Below are 20,164 nucleotides of genomic sequence, written 5' to 3'. Positions count from 1 at the left end.
GTGACAGATGATTTTAAACGGATTAAATGATGCCATACAGGTAGTTCAGACACACATTTCTGTGGAAATGAGCGAGAGGAAGTGCCACGGGCAGCGCGCGCGACATGCCGGCAGGTGCCATGTCGGGTGGCGGGAAAGTACAGAACGTAAAACTCTTGCTGCTTGGCGGCCAGGGTGTGGGGAAATCCAGCATCGCTCTGAGGTTCGTTCGAGGAGAATTCGAAGAAAACTCAGGGGCCACAATTGGGGGTGAGTTATTACAAAAACGTAGTTGTAATAAAGGTCTAAGTATGGAAATAAATATATTGTCTTAATGAGTGTGTATCGACGTTCCTGGCGACTTTCCCTCTGTTAGACAATATGCCAGTGCAATAGTGGTTGTCCGGTTGGCGTAGTGGTAAGCGCACTTGCTTCTCACCTAGGCGACCAGGTCTCGATTCCCGGTCTGGGTGCATGTGAGTTTGGTTTGTGGTCACCAAGCCGGACAAGTTGGTTTCCTCCTGGTACTCCGGTTTCCCCCACAACACAAGACCACGCTCTAGCGTAACATCGTGCCAACGGGAGTGATTAATATAATGTTGTAATAACTTGTTCCGCAATTGTTGTAAAATAGATATCTTTAAACTAATATGGAAATGCTTGACATTTGCACATTTTCGATGCTCACCGAGGGAAAGAAATGATATTCACGTTTTGAAAACTATCCTTTCTTTACCTTCCTTTTTGAAAACTAAGTGTTCAGCCCTCAAACCATTCGAACTAAAAAAAAACATTCAAGACAGACGAATATTCTCGTTTTTTTCGTCAAATCATGTATCACCTGTGTGTTCTTTTATGATGTATGGAAGTAGCTCAGTAACATAAAATCTATTTATTTCTTTACAGTCACATACAAATTGGCCGCTTTTATCTAATTAACTAAAGAGATAAAGCCTACAACTACTCATACATTTTAACCTCACTTCCTAGCGTCGCCTCCCGTTTTCTTGTTTAATAGAGTGTCGCGCAATTATCTCCCTTTCATGTTGTTGCGCTAACACATACTTATTGTATTTTAGCGGCGTTTCTTACACAGGCGATGAGTGTGTCGGGACAGACGGTTAAGTTTGATATCTGGGACACTGCGGGACAGTCACGTTACCAACTCTTCACTTCAATGTATTACAGGGGCGCGCAGGCCGCCGTGGTCGTTTACGATTTAACAAATATGGTGAGTGGCCCGACCCTATCACAGCCTCGTCCCAACGTATTACCGGGGCACACAGGCCGCTGAAGTCGTATATGACATAACAAATATGGTCAGTTCTCCGTCACTTCCACAACCTCACCCCAATGTACTACCGGAGCTCGCAGGCCGTCGTAGTCGTATAACGACATAACAAATATGTTGAGTGCCCCGTCCCTACCATAGCATCACCCCAATGTATTAGCGGAGCAGGCAGGCCGCCGTGGTCGTCGACGACATAACAAACATGTTGAGTGCCCCGTCTCTACATTAGCATCACCCCAATGTATTAGCGGAGCAGGCAGGCCGCCGTAGTCGTATACGACATAACAAATATGTTGAGTGCCCCGTCTCTACCATAGCATCACCCAAATGTATTAGCGGAGTGCGCAGGCCGCCGTAGTCGTATACGACATAACAAATATGTTGAGTGCCCCGTCCTTACCGCAGCCTCATCAAAATGTATTAGCGGGGCGCGCAGATCGCCGTGGTGGTATATATAAAATGATAATTATAGTGCGTCACAGCCTCGAATGTTTATCGTGGTGCGCAGGCCAACATAGTCTTATACGATATAACAAAGATGGCAAGTGCCCCGTCCATACCGCAGTCTCGCAGGGCGCCTTAGTCCTATACGATATAACAAATATGATGAGTGCCCCATCCCTACTATTGGCACACCTCATAGTATTACCGGGGCGAACAGGCCCCCGTGGTAGTCAGTATCATAGCCTTTTTCCCATGCACAACCTGCAGCGCGCATGCCGCAGTGGTCGTATTTGACATAAATTTTGGTTAGTGCCAAGACCCTACCACAGACTATCGCCAGTATTACCGGTGTGCGCATGCCGCCGTGGTTGTATACGACATTAAAAACATTTCGAGTGTCCCGTCCCTACTACAGCCTCGACCTTATGTATTTCCAGGGTGCGCAGGCCGCAGTAGTCAACATAAAACATAAGGTTAGTGTCCATTCCGTACCACTGGCTCGACCCAATGTATTACATGGGTACAAAGGCCGCAGTAGAGGTATACGACATTAAAAATACTAGTACGGTGAGCGCACCGCCCTATCATAGCACAGCTTCCATACATATGTCGCCTCGGTAGTTAACCACAAAATATATATGATAAGTCCCCCGTCCGTACGATAGCCTAGCATGCCTTTGTGCTACGGGTAAGCGCAGGCCGCCTTGGTCGTATACGACATAACAGATTTGGCGAGTGCCCCGCTGTGCCATAGCATTGCTTCAATTTTAAGTACGAAAATAGACAGGGCTGTTCTACGATTCAATACAATTTGTTACACAACTGAGGTTTGCAACATACATTTAAGCAATCGTGAGTTATCTTCCTTAATCGGTCACGTTATTCGTATTCTCGTCGTTGCTACAGTATGATACATTCGTAGTGCCAACGTTGGGTGCTCGTCAGCATTCGTACACGTTTATAAATGTAATGCGGGTCATCTGCCTTTACGCTAAATGTCGTGGTATTCGGGGCTTAAATCTTGACAGTGAGAACCAGGATGATTAGGAAAATCATTCAACTGGTAGATCCATCCATGTCTTCCCACAAAAATCTACGAATTCCTACCCGATACCCGTAGGACAATGCCCGATTCATTAAGGGCGGTGCTTATATTGCGCTATGTTTTGAAAATGTTGTAGCAAATCTAAGCAGGACATTGAGTTTTGAAAGGTTAAGAAATGCCGTGACTCATCTTGATTCAGCTGATGCTGTTCGTACAAATGTATATACGCCTTTTCAAGATCAACAATGATTTTCTAACTCGGGGATCATAGCATAGTGAGAGCAGGTTGTTTTAGATAACAATATTCTTACATTTAAGTTTTTAAAAGCATTTAATCAATTACTTATCATCATTGGCACTGATATGACTTAAACAATACTGGTTGACCGGTGTTTGCATTTGGACATTGTAAGTCGATTGTATATTCTTTTGTATCCAGTTGCCAATTGTTTGAACTTTGGTTTTCGGCAAATCGATCTATTTTGTGGAGGGACTCAATCTCACAATTAAAAATATCTCGACTGACCTGAACTAAAGTCCGTACATATTGCAAGTGTGATTTTTATTTTACTGCTCAGTTTTTAAAAAAAAATGTAACCACGTCCTCCTCCCACGGGGAAAATCAGGGACGTTGACTTTCGGTCCAGCCAAGCCCGGGTAAAATCTCCGCCTGGCGGGGACAAACTGCTGGTAAAATCCCCGCCAAATGCCCCCGCACCCCAGGGACCGTATTGCCTATCCCTCGCTATTGTTGGTGTGAAGACAAAACCACCACATTTACCCGGGGCCACCTGGAAGGTTAAAACACTGCCCATTTCCCCGGCTATCTCCGGTATACCACAACCCCCACTCCGGACTTAGGGGCGTAGTAACAATTGACTGGTGCATAATAAGGTCAAAACAGTTATTATATCCACTAACATCTCCGAAAAAAGGGTAAGTAGGTAGGTGTGAGTACCTTTTTTCTGTATTGCTTTTTGGGAAACAGAGATTCTGTATAAAACCGACGTTTATCAGGAAATCTCACTGTATTAAAAGTTAAATGTTCACTCAAAATGTGAAATTACGAAATAAAATCCACAATACGGCAAGAAAAGTCCTAGGTCTGGAAAAACAAGATGTTCCGGGTACGTGGAAACAAACAATTGTTTACGCCGTACAGACGGTGCATTGTGATAGCATTGTGGTCGTCGCTGTGGGTGTGGTACATACTTGGCCGTTCCTCATACGCGCATTATTGTAGATAGAGGAGTCATACCATTGGTTTGGTAAGAAATTATTTAATGTTCATGTATTTCTCTTCAAGAAAGGCCAATCGTTCGCTGAGGAGAACAACCTGATATGTATCGAGGCTTCAGCCAAGACCGGCATGTGTGTAGGCGACGTGTTCATGACAATAGGTAACATACAATGTACAATTAACAAAACAGACATATAGCCTAGCACAGTGTGTGTATACCACGTGATATATTGCGTCATAAATGCTACGTCGGAAGGCAATATTTTGCTTCGAATAAGACTTTGAACAAAGATAATTTCACTTTTTCTTCATCATTTTAAATAAAACATAGCGCAGGCTACAGTCACACTAGAGCGTAGGGATCATGTTGTCCGGCGTCGATATGTCCATCCTCTACAAATTAAAGCTGCACTTTTATAGATTGTCAGTTTTGATACTGTATAAAGAAGTTGTTTCAGAATCGGCTGATTTCGGCATCAGTTCCTCCAATTCAGTCATATTAGATAATTTACAATATATCAAATCCCAAATGTTTTATAAAACTGCAGAAAAGTTCGTTTTTCTTTAAGTGTTAGTAACGCGTTTAGCCATAAAACATTAATTTTCGAACTAAAATATGGTAAAATACGATCTGATTTTCATTTTAAGCAAAATGTTGCCTTCCGACATAGCATTTATGACGCAATTTATCACGTAGTATATACACATACATTTCTCTATTGTCAACCGTTATACGTATTACGATTTTTTTTTACATTTTCTACTTCTGTTTCATCGCAAACTCCAGTCAAACATTTAAGTAATATATTTGCAAGATAATTTTGAATATAACTTGCTTGTATTTCACCCTAAACTGATATAGCCGAACACGTTGGTAATGTATATGTGTAATTTAGAAAACTATTAATGCTATTTTCAGCACAAACGTTAGCAAGTCACGGCTTTCCACGAGAACAGCAAGATCAAAACGTAAAACTCGGAAAGGACTCTAAAAAGAAAGGCGGGTGTTGTTGTTAAAACTATTTGTAGATACCGGAACATACCGAGTTTTACACTTACCGGTAATTTCCGCTGCAGGTAGTTTCCGGCACACGTGTTTGTTGAGATTGAAGAGCGATATTTCTTCTTCTTTTTTTTGAAAACGCCAGTTGGTGTATGTGCAATGTTATATTATGACTGTGATATACAGTGTTTGCCTTTTTGTAATGGATATTTAGTTAATGTGACATTTCTATTGGAGTATTACATGATAAGGTCAGTTACATGTACCCTGAACTTGTGAAATCAACGATACCGCTGGTGATATTTGATCGTTTAAAATAAATTTTATCTGTAAAAGGTTCAATTGTGTAACAAAAGTATTTTCATAATAATTGTAGATTGCTCCTTCTGTTGAGTAATTATGCCAACAAAATAAATAAAGTTCATCCTTTCACCCTTTTCCTGGCAAGAAATACAAAAAAGAGTTCATTTTTTACTGGCCCGGCTTACCGTTGTTGTGTTTTTCAGCTTACTTTAATAAAAAAATCGATTTATTGATATTTCTTTTACATTTTATATTGAATTATACATAAAGTAAACGACAGCCTTTGAACATATCAGCAATTTCCACAACGCAACACATAATCGTTGTCTTAGTAAACAGACTACTTCATACTTGAAATACACTGAAATATATTTCATAACAGACTGGATGATTAAAAATCGGGTCGTTCGAAACATCGGTTCCCTCGAGGTTTAGGCTCGGTCCCCGGCGACTTCGAGCGATTGCAGTTTTACTGTACAACAATTAGCATAGGTTATTTAGGACAATTTCCCTTCCTTGAGATACCTGCATAACCCGTATATTGTCTAAAAAAGTGGCTTTTTACCTTGAACTACAGCAAGCGTACTCCTGGCCTCATGAATCGGATTCGTCTCCCTTCTTCCCATGTCCTGGTTCCCGATTATTACCCTCGACTAATCTACTAGAAGGGTACCAGTACCGAACGATACCACACAGTCTTAGTTGTTTAGAAGACTAAACATAAAGACTAACTTATTTAGTGTTTAGCGCAAAATGCCTTTACAACTACAAGCGCGAATGCACGAGCTTAATTAAACTACATGTAATGACTTCATGAGGAAAATGCGGTTGCGTTCGTAAAAGGCTTTCTTAATTATGAAATATGAATCTTACCCGTGATCCAATTGACAGATTCATGAACGTAAGGGATTCCGGTAGTTTGCTCAAATCATTATAATCGGCAATCCGACCTTCAAACTACCGGAATCCTTATCACTTTCTGTATATGGAAATATGATTATAAAGGTAAACCTCTTAGTACATTACGAATATTATAGCTTAAAACACCCCAAACAGCAATTCAAAGTATTCTTTAATTTTTATATCTCAGGGGATTCCGGTAGATTCCGGTGGATTCCGGTAATTAGGGGGATTCCGGTAATTCTATGGACCGCGAACGCAGACATTCGGAACTCGTCGGCCACTTTTATCAAAAACAACCCCGGATGTATATAGACGGTTTACAATATCAGAAATCGGTACACTACAACAACGCTGCAAGTAGATCGCGTAGAAACTTCAATTTAGCAGTTAAACTTAATGACTTAACTCTTCGGAATCTTAATTATGTTATTATACACTAGACTGACAATCAATTAAAACTAAGATCTACAAATACAAGCTAAAACACTGTAATAAATTACTAATTTATTCCAAAATTTTACTTCTACTGATGTACCGGTATTCATCCGAGGTTGTTTTCGATTAAAATGGCCGATGAGTTCCGAATGGATCGTAGATACCAAAGCTTCTTGGCTCTTTCCGCATGCCATAAATATTACAGCCAAATTCATTAAAAGGTTATTGTATGTAATATGGCAATCTATAAGAGTGCAAACTGAAATCTCACTATCAGTCTGTCCGTTATCATCGTGTCTCTGCTACAACTCAACTTTATTCCAAAGCCAACTCCACATCTTATTGGTGGTGTAAAGAAAATAAGCTGACACTTCTGTGCTGCAGCTGTGCCTTTAATAACTAGTTTAGTTTAAACATATTAATTTTATAACGATTATGAAACAAGTTATTACAAAATTATATTTTACGCGTGTGGTCTTGCGTTGTGGGGAAAACCGTAGAACCTGGAGAAACCCACTTGTCCGTCTTGGTGACCACAAACCAAACTCCGTTTTCATTCATGCATACATAAGTAAGATTAATATTTCTCCCACGTCAGATAAGTAGATCCAAAAATTTAACCATGCTAGAAATTCTTATCCTGCCCACGGGCGAAGATAAAATGCCAGTATGGAACTCCTTTTTAATGCTCGCCACATTGTTATTACCTCCCTTGTTGAAGATTCTCGTCTGTAGCATCATGGAAATCTTTTATTGTGGCAATATTTAGAACGCTAATTTATTATTTATCGCTTCAAATGTCACCAGAAAACAGTTTTCACGCACCTTTCAAGAAATCATGCTTCACTCTCCTCAGAACTATTTAAAGACCGATTTGACTATTAACATAGCCTGAATCACTGCGCGCATATCCATGACAACCACGAATTATCGCATAACCATACGCAATTATTTTCACTAAGCACAAAAGAGTTCTAGCAAAAAATACATTTTTACTTAGTTTTATTTATCTGAGGTGGGAGAAAAAGCATCTACCATAGCCGCTTGTAAAGTGTAAGTTAGGTTCATCCCAACCCTCGCGTAGGGTGTATTGCGGAAACTCGGTAAACCTCGTTTCCGCAAAACACCGTACGCTCGGGTCGGAATGAACCTCGGCCTTGGAAAAAACTTATACTCATCTGATTTTTTTTTATTTACTTGGACAAACTTCGAAAATCGGAGAATGTGGTACTGTTTAAGAACATATCTACCGCACGTTCGCTACGATTTCGTTTCAGCATCCAAGGTATTACGAAATTTGGTTGCAGTAGCTTTTCTCGCTATTCGGCCTTGGACATATTTTGAGAGTTTGCAGGATTTCAGCCACAGTCGGTGCATGGGTACACTCTAAGGACAGTCATGTGTATGGACATAAAACTATTATGTAAAATACTTACACTGGCACAAAGCAAACTAGAACGCAATCTTAAGTATTGGTTGTTGTGTGCCAAAAAATGTTGTTTGTTATATGCTCGAAATGAGCCTTGACCAATAAAACTTTCTTTTTTTCTTTATATAAAAGTTACGTCCCTTGTTCATATGGTGCCATTGTTGTATATAAATGCATCCTTACATACGAGTTGTTTATTCCTTCGTCTCGAGGTTTTTCTGTTTATTGGCGCAAACAAGGAAACAACTGCATACAGTGTTAAAGTGGTGGCGCTGTTGCTCTAGTGATGGTGCTGTGGAGTGTGATTTGCCATGAAAGTTTATTATTATTTTTATTTTAAAGCCTATGAATAAAATAGGGTGCTGCTTTACCACGCATTGTAATGCTTATTTGTCCTATCGATTTAACCGCAGTGAGCCAACTTTGAAATAAGCAGGGTGTGTTCCGGTGTATTTTACCATAAAACTGCCTCTATCAAACACCCGACTCAAAGTGAAGTTGGATATGTCGGAAATGAGGGGGAAGGGTCGCAATTAGAAGTTATGGTTCGCAACTAAAGTTACAGAAAGATTTTGACTTGATAAACGAATTTTTTAAGGCTAGAGTCCATTGAAGCTGTATGTTTTTGCGACATCCATCGACCAAGATATGCCCGTAGCCTTTGATCTTGGCCTCCAAGTAAATTAAAGCTGTACTCTCACAGATTTTACATTATGATAACCGTTTTGTCTTGGAACGAACCAATGTATGCGAACAAACATTACAACCAGTCATATCAGACTGTTGACAGAAACTAGATTTTTATATTTAAGGTTAAAAAGTGTTGTTTTTTGCATTTTTCTTCAACAGTTAGAAACGCACTAGCCATAAAACATTATTTTTGAACGGAAATATATAAATCTGCAATCTGATCTTTTGTCAGCAGTCTTTTATCTCTGGTATGCAGATATTACGTAAATATTGTCTCATTCTAAGACAAAAAAATAATAAATGTCAAAATGGCGAATCTGCAGCATTAACATGTATATAGCGTCATGCACATACTTAAAAAATATAAGATAATTTGATTTGGTGTGACGTCACTATGTTAAAGGAAGCGAATTTCATTAAAAGTATTTATGATGAGAAACAAAAGTGAAAGCCCTTCTTCTTGTGTGGTTGTACCTTCAGTCAAATTTTAAGAGCGGACAAGAACCGTATTTAAACAGTTTTCAAAGTTCATGATTCTGAAGCGATTGAGGCGACATGGGTGATTGCAAATGGCGTGAGATAATCTGCCCATGCACATTCTCATGATTCTGACCAAATTTTGTGTATATGACTTATGACAATATGGTTGATTATTGGCCTTATCCGACATACCCATACACATTCTAACAGTAGTCAAATCGGCACAAGCCCGCAAGCCCTTCATTGGTAAAATCGGTTCTAGGTTTGCTCAATTTCTGAATTTCAAATAGCAGGGCTTGTTCAAAACTTTGATGCCAAGCAAAATTATGAGATTTCGGGCTTGTTTATCAAAAAGTCTAATTTCGATGACTGTTATGCTTATAGTATACATATTCTGACCAAATTTGGCGATGATGTTATTGATCGGACCATACTGATTAAGGGTAAAACTTAGATAAAACAAAATGGTCTATCTCACCCGGGGGTTCCTGGGTTATAGTAAACGCACACACACACTAATACAAGTTCAATTGTTTTTATTTGCTAAAGGTTGCCGACTCCAGACAACAAATATGTATACAATGTATTACAAATATTCATAAGCAATAATGGTAACATCGGTTAAAACATGGTGTCATACTATTAAACAACTCATATTTATTGCATGTTATAATCAAACAAAACATGTATACATAGATCATTAGGAACACAGACATATATTTGTTCGTGTTTTTTTTTCATTTAACAATCAGATCGTGTTCAAATTTATATTTATTGTATGTAATAATTAAAATAAAATGTATACATATATAATTAGGAACACAGACATATATTTGTTCGTGTTTTTTTCATTTAACAATCAGATCGTGTTCAAATTTATATTTACTGCATGTAATAATCAAACAAAAACATGTATACATAGATAATTAGGAACACAGACATATATTTGTTCGTGTTTTTTCCCCATTTAACAATCAGATCGTGTTTAAATATATATTTACTGCATGTAATAATCAAACAAAAACATTTATACATAGATAATAACACAGACATAAATGTGTTCGTTTTTTTTTTATAAAACAATCAGATCGTGTTAAAGCAAACCATACAATGAAGCAAATTAGAGTATGATGTAACTATGAATAGAAACCATTGGTTTGCATAATTGTTGTGATTTACACTTAAAAGGGGGCAGCAAAAAATTAACTCTTGCCGTCATATTTAATAAACATTATTTCACCAAACAAAGACAATATCAATTATTTAAACCTAATTTCCAAAAAATATGCTGATTGTTTAAAGCATGGTCAATTTAAAAACGTTGTTATCATTAAAAACAAAACTCTGAAAGTTTTATTGAATCACTTGTGTTTTGCAGTATTTGAAATCAGACTCGACACATTTGTTTCAGCTGTGCTTGCTTGATTAAAATCAATATTATCATGTAAACGTAATTCACGTTTAAAGGGACTGTACACCAAATTGGCACCAAAAAAGATTTTTTTCTGTAACGAATATCAGGACATTTTTTATAAGAACGCTTTGATATCATAATAGTAAAAAAGTACCAATATGTAAAAAGAAAATTGTTTCGGATACTGGGTTCGAACCCGTGTGGCCAAAATTGAAGTTAAGTGTTGTATCCACTGTGCTACGAGGGCTTACTCCAAACGAGTGGTATATTTAAGGTTTACACCTAACTTGGTAATATTACGTGATAACATCGTCTAGCCAATCACGCATTAAGACATACCCAGTAATCTTTTTTAATGGAAAAACACGAAATAACTGCTAAACTTGAATATATTGTAAACTATGTGGTACTTCAGTAAGTAAGTTTCAATGCATTGTACACATTAATGCAAATTTTATGTCATTTTTCCCAAAAAAAAATTCCTTTTTTTCTTGCAAATTGATCATCTGGTGCACAGTTGCTTTAAAAGTAAAAACGATAGAGTTTACAACGCTGTTATCAATCTGCCCAATGTATGTCATTTATAATAAACAAATCTGAAATATGAATTCATTATATAGAGTTTTAGGTAGAGGGTTATGGGGAGGGTGCTGCAACCTGTCCTTTTGAACGCACCCTTCTGTCCTCATGGTGGCTTGAATGTGCCCACTCCTGCCTTCAAAGTTTTAAATGCTTAAGATAATCAACTATTCCTTATATTTTGATTAAAACTTGAAATATGATTATGAATTCAAACAAAACTTACATGTTTGGTAATTGAAGCCTAATATAACATTGAAGAATTTTCCATGAAATTCATAATGTTTTATTTATTTACTGCCCAAAACCAGGTGCTTTTTTCATCCTAAGCACCCCGTCCTTTCCAAAACCTAACTAAAACCCTACATTTTATTTATACAAATACAAATGCTTTATGCTGTTCTCATAGTAATGACCAAACAAAAGAAAGACAAACAAGCTTTATGGATTTCTAATTGTAATGACCTAATGGGTAAGGAAAAACAGACTTAATGCTCTTCTTATAGCTATAAACTAAAGTAAATGGAGCACAAACAGGCATAGTTATATTCAATTGCTTAAAGAGAACAAAATACATGTTTTTGATAACAAAACAAAAGAGATGCAAAATTGTGCATATCATACAAGTTACAACAAACATACACATTGTTCTACCTAAAGTATTATGGAAGTTGGTATCTCTGACAACTATAAGGAATCGTCACTGGGGTCAAGGGATAACCCAGCAATGTCAACATGTTGTTCATTACTTAATGCTACATACCAAAAACCAAACACACATGTCGTTTTACCTCCTGACAACTGCATATAACTTTACAATCCGCCTTATTTTGTACTGTCTCATCAAAAGTGCCCATACTTTTTTGTAAATAAACCCTATGTCTTTTATTTTATATTATTGATTAACTGGTTAAACTATGCTCTATATGTAAAAGCTGTGGGACACGATGTAAAGAATGTGATAAAACCGACCGAGTATTTCATTGACCAGTCGATGAGGCCAGTAAAAATTATAAACAACGGCTCCAAAATCATGTACATGGATATAGAAAAAGGTCTCCATATGAAAGTGATCGATAGCCTAATTTTTCTACCCATGAAGCTGGCGGCATTACCCAAAGCGTTTGGGTTGAATGAGTTGAAGAACGGATGGTTTCCTCACTTGTTTAACACCAGAGAGAACCAATCGTATTTGTCGATTTTATGAGTGAAAAAGACAGAAAGGACCTTTTGACTTGGCTTACTTCGAGGAGAGAAGAGGTCTTTGACTTTAGAAAGGAAATATTAGAATACTGTAGGAGCGATGTAGATATTTTGAGCCAAGCCTGCTTGACATTTAGGTATTTATTAATGTCAGCGATAGGAAGACAGGAAGACGTATTAGGTCCAAAAGGAAAGATAGAAAAAAGAGATGAGTTGGTGCCGTTTAAGTCTGTTGCTATAGCGTCCGTCTGTATGAATATCTTCACAACGAAATTCCTCGAAGAAGAATGGCGGGTCAAAATAAATGAAGAATGGATCCACGCTAAAATGATAGATGGACATTTGAATATACTCCAAGGCGAAGAATGAATTTACGAAGATTAGGTTAATGATACCCTTACCGAAAATGTGTCGTCACCCATTGATAAAATATCACCCAGTGGATACAATGATCAGTTTAGTAAACTTTCTATACAATGGCTAAAATGGATGACGACACACCACGCTCCCAATGACCGCGAGAAAACGATGCCAGAAACAAGGTACAAGCTCAACGGATATTGTTTAGAAACTAACACAGCTTACAAGTTTCACGGTTGCATATTCCAAGGTTGTCCTGAATGTTTTCCAGAGGAGGGTGCCATACACTTACAAAACAATCCATGAAGAAGGTGTACGCTTTGACGATGAAAAAGAAAACCTATATCAAAAGTTTGGTAATGAAATATGTGTGTATCAGGAAACATGAATTTCATAAACAGATAAACAATGACGTAGACATGAAAACCTTTATCGAACATTTGGATCTGACAGAAAGATTGAACCCCGAGACAGATTTTTCGGAGAGCAAAGGATAAGACCAATTCAATTGCTTTTTAACAAAATGTATTGAAATAATAATTATAACGAATACTCCTCTCCTTTTTGTTCCACCACCAAGTGGAGATTTAGCCTAGAATGTTTTTTTTTGTTAACCAAAAAAGGAGTGGCCTTAAGTCCAACATATTAACTCTCAAATCACACTGAACCCCTAAAATGATTTTATTATAAATCATAATATATTTGGATTTATTTGGGAAAGGAACTAACTTGTTAAAAATGGATATTATATACTTTTTACGTTTTGTATTTCAGAAATCATTAGTGCTATAATTAATATTAAGGAACCGGTGGATTTTCTTGTTTTTTTCCAGAGTTGGGGACAAAACGATTTACAACGTAGGCATTTCTCTAACACATCGCTATTTATGAACCACTTTTTTAATAAGCCTATTCAACCTTGTGATTTCGTTTCTTTCACTGAGCATGATGTCTGCGATGTTTGGGTTATGAAAATCAATAAGACGCGTAATATTGGAACTGTGAAATATAATGAATGTATACCTGTATGTACAAAAGTGTTAGAACTTCCTTTAACGTTTCTGTCGAATAGAAAAACCTTAATAAATTCATTGGAAATTGTTCTTTTAAATTGACTTACACCGAATTTTAACTAAAGTAGCCAACTCGTCTTGTTGCTAATATAATACCCTCACCTACACCTTCATACACCAATGTATAGGGAAGCTCTTCACAGACCAAGTTCTTCTCTTACTTGCTACGACAACAGCAAACAAACAAAAGATCAACATTTTCAACTCTGAAGTAATAACAACAAAAAGTGTGGGAAATGACCGAAAACGACGTGTAAGAATTTAACTCAAAGAAATATAAGTAAAGACAAAATACACATAAAACCCGGCTCTGCGGATTCTTTGTCCCTGTACCACATATCATTTTAAGAATAACGTTGTATTTTATTATCAATACATTTTTGTTAAGAACGTAACAAAAGTGTACAGGTCATTTTTGCGTATTTTGAATCAGTGGAACAGATATATAGGACTAACAATGAGTTGAAGTTTAGTAGACCAAAACGAACATAAAGTTCCTAGATGGTTTTTTTTGCAAACGAGTCACCTCCAATAAAAGTAAAGCATTCGAGCAGATGTTTTAAATTTTTTAAGTTTACCAACCATCAACAAGGTTTGGACGTCTGTACAAATATATGATATTGTATTAGCCAATCAACAAGTTAGTTGTTGGTCTGACAGAACCCCTCTATAAATAGAGAGTGTAACATGTTGTTTTCACCCATTTCCCCTATCTCCAGAATGAGTTTCAGTGAAAAAGAAGTGTTACGGGCGAAGTGAGCAAAGTGTCTCTCGAATTTGGGAGGCATAAAGAAGCACATTTAACCCCGTTTATGGGCAATACATTTATCCATATTATGGATAAAAAGAAACAGAAATATATTAAACACTTGTTACAGACACCTCTACCGCCGATGAGTCAAGCTCAGACTCAGAGGGTAGGTCTTTATTTTCATAGTCACCTATTCGCGTTTCAACATTAAAGTATATAGTTTTACCTTATACTCGTTGTACTAATATATTAAACACTTGTTACAGACACCTTCACCGCCGATGAGCCAAGCTTAGACACCTCCACCGCCGATGAGCCAAGCTCAAAGGGTAGGTCTTTAGTTTCATAGTTCGCTTATTCGCGTTTCAACATCAAAGTATACAATTTTACGTCATACGTATGACCGCGTCTATACTCTTTGTACTAATATATTTAACATTTGTTACAGACACCTTCACCACCGATGAGCCAAGCTCAGACTCAGATGGTAAGACTTTATTTTTATAGTTCGCTATTTCCCGTTTCAACATTAAAGTATACATGTTTTACGTTATACGTATGACCAAGTCTATATTCGTTGTACTAATATATTTAACACTTGTTCCAGACCGCCAGACAGTAAACACTGACGAAATATATTAAGCAACCCCTCTTGGGTCTATCCCAATTCAGAGCTATTACGTAGCTCTTATCGCATCTTCGATGACGGACCCAAGCCAGTTGGATGCAGTGAGTTATATATTCACTCAGTTATATAATAGTATTGTGTAAAAAGAATTGTTTTGACACTGACGCTGAAAAGTTGTAATTTCAATTGAAACTACTTTGTTTTAGGAAACCCTTGCAGCCGCAAACTTCATCGCTGTGGATGCTGTGGATGAAGGGTTATACTTCACTATATCCCCATGGTAATATTAACTTTTCTAAAACAAAACAAGTAAATACATATAAGCATTTCATTTCTCTTTTTCAAATTTACATATTTATATTGTTTAAAATAAATTTCAATATATTTGACTAAAATAAAAAAAAATATAAAAGCAAGTGCTAAAGCAAATAACCATAAATTGTTGATGTATAATGTTTGAAGATAATGGTCAACAATGTTTTGGTTTTAGATGAGAGACGTGATTACAAGATAGAAGATTTTCAGTCAATTCAAATGCTGTTCATTAATAGTATATACTATATAGTATATAGTAAATAAACATGTCAAGTAATAAAATACATCTTCACCTCTTGCTTCGTACAGAGGACGATGCAATTCAATTTCCTATACCTTTACTGTATTTTATAATGACCGTAGGCAAATGAATCAATCCCGTCCTCTAACAGATAAAAATAAATTGGCCATCGATCGACAGAATTTAAAACATCGGTTATTAAATTGATCAATGGATCAAACGATACTCCTGTGAGCATTAAAATAAAGACCATTGGTTCGTCAAAGAATACAATTGTACTAAATTTAGATTCCATTTCGTGTATTGTACAGTTGATTGTCGTTTTCTTACATGAATCTAGCCATTTACTAGAAGGCTTCAATAATGAATCCCATAGTTTAGAGTTCTATTCTCTGCTTTTTAGCTGTCAAAACTCTGTTTTAACATCATATGCCAGAATGGGACAATACCAATATCATTCAGGCGTCAAAAATTTCAACATATGCCCCTGGTCACGTTAGGCGTTGTAATATAACCCGCATCACTGATTTAACGAATGAAAACTAAATACACAGATAAAGAGACTAGACACCAGATTCGTGCATTTTTGTCATTGTAAAATGAATTATGTTTTACCAATTTAATGCTTTAAATATGTTTAAATTGAAACAAGTACAAAAAAAACAATGTAAAAAACCGCGTATCCAATAAAGTCGACAGAACTGTACTCTCAAGCGAGCCTGTCTCAAGCACTTTCCCTTTTTACGGATAAGGTCCCTCTTTAGGAACTTATTATTTTCAAAGGTGGAACACGTGTTCAAAAAAAATATTCTATGAATAGAAGATGACTTAATTCTAAATACAGACAACCAATCAGAAATAAGAAATTTTGACCACTCAGAGAAGGTAACGATGTATAAAGGAAGAGCTTCATAAGTGTCAGTCTCAAACGTGGTGTCATTCAGACTGCCGACATAATGAAATTTCAATTGGGAAACTGTCGATACCTGGAAGTAAAAGACTGGAAAGGGGAACTCAGGGTCGATCTACGAGAGTGGGAAAATGACAAACCGACAAAGAAGGGTATCAGTCCCACTTTGATGCGATGGAAAAATTTGGTCGATGCTTCAGATTATAGGGATCAAGGGCTTCAAAACAAAGAAGAATAGAAAGCTCACCTAGGTGGAAATGTTTATATATGTGTAGGAAAGGGCAGCGCGTGCGTTGACATAAGGCAGTTTTGGGAAGTGGTCCCTACCAAGAAAGGGTTTGTTTGGGACTCAAAGAGAACCAACTGTTAAAGGAACTGATACCTCAAGTAGGCCGTATGTTTCATTAAATAGATGGGGTTGTTTCATGCTACTTACAAAGTGACCACATGAACCTGATTGGTGCGCTACAGTGTCCGGAAGGTTATCCAAATAATTTCGAAAACTGGTAGCCAGACAAGCTTGAACATGTCATTCTATAAATAGTATTTATGCCATTTGTTATAAATAGACATCACGTGATTTAAATTATATAAATATAAAAGAACGGTTTGATTAACAATGTCATTTTGGAGTCAGTCTTCGTATTGAAAACATGAACTCTACAGAGACCTATCCACCACAGATGGTTCCGGACAAGTACGACTTTGCTAAAGCCGGTTTTTATTATACCGGACTTTAGGATAGGGTAATTTGCTTCCGATGTAACATTTAATTAAAGAAATGGGAAAGGAATGACAACTATATATATTGTATATATATATATATATATATATAGTGTATATTTAATGTATGAAAACGTGATATAAATTCAAATGTATCCACTCTTAAACACACGACAAGTAAATAAAGTCTGACTCTTATAAGACAAATGCTATTTTATCTATGGAATATTGATAAATAGTGAGGTATTTGTATAACATTGATTTATTTTTAACCCTTATAGCTAAAGTAGTCCACCCGTATTTTTGCTATATAATTTCTATGTATTCTGTGCCGTTTTCAATACGTGTCTTTAAATAAAAGAATACCTTTTAAAAACTTTTAAAAGTCATCCGCATACAATTATTCGGATACGCATGAGGTATCAGTAGGGTCAAAGACCTCAGTAATTAGATATTTGCTAGGGGACACAAAGTGTTCTTTGTCCCTAGAATAAAGATAAATATCAATACCCCAAATTCTATCATAGCGTTATAGTTTACCATTGGCTGGTAAAGTATTGAGAACAAAGCATCATAATGACACATCGACGACAGCTCCACCAATTATCACTCCCTACACAGCCCATAGATCAAAACGATTGCCCCTTACTGATGCTTATCAACCATCCTATAAAAACCAACATGTCTTGAGTTCCCACCCTTTTGATATCATGGCAAAGATGAGATTTAATCTTTCACAAAGCAAGACATTGGATAAAAAAAACCTTTAGGGGAAACTTATATGCACACCTTTGTGACAGAACTAAGGGGAAAAGTATATCCCTATCTCTCCAAGAGTTGAAGGAATTATGCCACACTATTGAAAGAATTTAGCAGTTCGATGACGATGTGATTTGCTATACTATTATTTCTTTTCATAATGTCGAAAAAAGTGTAAATTTGTTATTATTCTTTGTAGTGTGAAATCGCTGCTAAGTATAATACTTATATAAGCAAAATTTAAACAGTTTTTTATTATTATTTTCAATACCACCCTCAGGACAAACACTTCGGCAAAGTTACTACACGTGGTAAGCAATGCCATTTTAAATTTAACTAAAACTACACGTGGCAAGCAATGCCATTTAAAATGATACCAAAAGTACACGTTGTAAGCAATTCCATTTAAAGAGATACCTAAATTACACATGGTTACAAATGCCCCTTAAAATGATACCAAAATAACACATGGTAAGCAATGTCTCTTAAAATGACACCAACATTACAAGTGGTAAGCAATACCCTGAAAAAGGATATCGAAATTACATATGGTAAGCAATACCCTGTAAAAGGATAACGAAATTACATATGGTAAGCAATGCCCCTTAAAATAACACAAAAATTACACGTGGTAAGCAATGTCTCTTAAAATCATACCAAAATTACACCTGGTAAGCAATGCCCCTAAAAAATGACACAAAAATGCACGTGGTAAGCAATGTCTCTTTAAATGACACATAAATTACACATGGTAAGCAATGTCTCTTAAAATGACACAAAAATTACTTGTGGTAAGCAAAACCAATTAAAAGGAAACCAAAATTAAACGTGGTAAGCAATACCATTTAAAGAGATACATAAATTACATGTGGTAAACAATGTCATTTAAAATTATACCAAAATTACATGTGGTAAGGAATGCCCTGTAAAATGATACCAAAATTACATATGGTAAGCAATGCCCCTTAAATGATACCAAAATTACACGTGTTCAGCAATTCCATTTAAAATGATACCAAAATTACACGTGGTCAGCAATTCCATTTAAAATGATACCAAAATTACACGTGTTCAGCAATTCCATTTAAAATGATACCAAAATTACACGTGGTCAGCAATTCCATTCAAAAGGGCACGAAAATTACACGTGGTAAGCAAAACCAATTAAAAGGAAACCAAAATTACACGTGGTCAGCAATTCCATTTAAAATGATACCAAAATTACACGTGGTCAGCAATTCCATTTAAAATGATACCAAAATTACACGTGGTCAGCAATTCCATTTAAAATGATACCAAAATTACACGTGGTCAGCAATTCCATTTCAGATGACACCAAAATCACACTTAGTAAGCAATGCCTTTTCAGATGACACCAAAATTACATGTGGTAAGCAATGCCATTTCAGATCACACCAAAATTACATGTGGTAAGCAGTCTATTTAAAATGATGACAAAATTACACGTGGTAAACAATACCATTTCAGATGTCACCAAAATCATATTTAGACACCAGAAATCACCAGTTAGCATCGTTGTCAATGGCTCGACCACCTTATTTGTAAACCGGATACCTGAAACATATACGAGACATTTGGTGAATTCACCATTCATATTTCAAGGTCTAACTTTTAACATTGATGCCGAATATAAAATTGAATTAATAAATGTAATGATAAAGGGGTATAGGTTAACAGGCGTGTAAATGTTGAGCAATTTGTAGTGTCAGTATTGATAACATAAGTCGTAAACCTTTGCATTGCTTAAGAGAGCTTAAGGTACACCAGTGAAGTTACGGGCATTATCTATGAAATATTTAGATGACATGGATTTAACTCCTAATGATTAAGAATGGACGGAATGAGCTTGGATCAAACGAGTCCTTCTTAATCATTAGGATTTAATTCAGGTCATCTAAATGATTTAGAATAAAACCATATTTGCTGACACATTGTCAACGCAAAA

At 36.5% G+C, this 20,164-nt stretch overlaps 1 protein-coding gene across 1 annotated transcript; it reads left to right on the top strand.

The window, feature by feature from the left end:
• The first annotated feature begins 104 nt into the window (after window positions 1–104).
• On the top strand, window positions 105–15,534 carry LOC128241327 (ras-related protein Rab-5C-like). The gene is made up of 7 exons (XM_052958258.1): window positions 105–249; window positions 1,059–1,210; window positions 4,066–4,159; window positions 14,889–14,951; window positions 15,071–15,109; window positions 15,230–15,240; window positions 15,457–15,534. The coding sequence occupies exons 1-7, from the start codon at window positions 105–107 to the stop codon at window positions 15,532–15,534; spliced, it is 582 nt and encodes a 193-aa protein (XP_052814218.1).
• The last annotated feature ends 4,630 nt before the right edge of the window (window positions 15,535–20,164 follow it).

This window comes from Mya arenaria, chromosome 7 (assembly GCF_026914265.1).
Source record: "Mya arenaria isolate MELC-2E11 chromosome 7, ASM2691426v1".
NCBI lineage: Eukaryota > Metazoa > Mollusca > Bivalvia > Myida > Myidae > Mya > Mya arenaria.
This window is presented reverse-complemented; position numbering and strand designations above follow the sequence as displayed.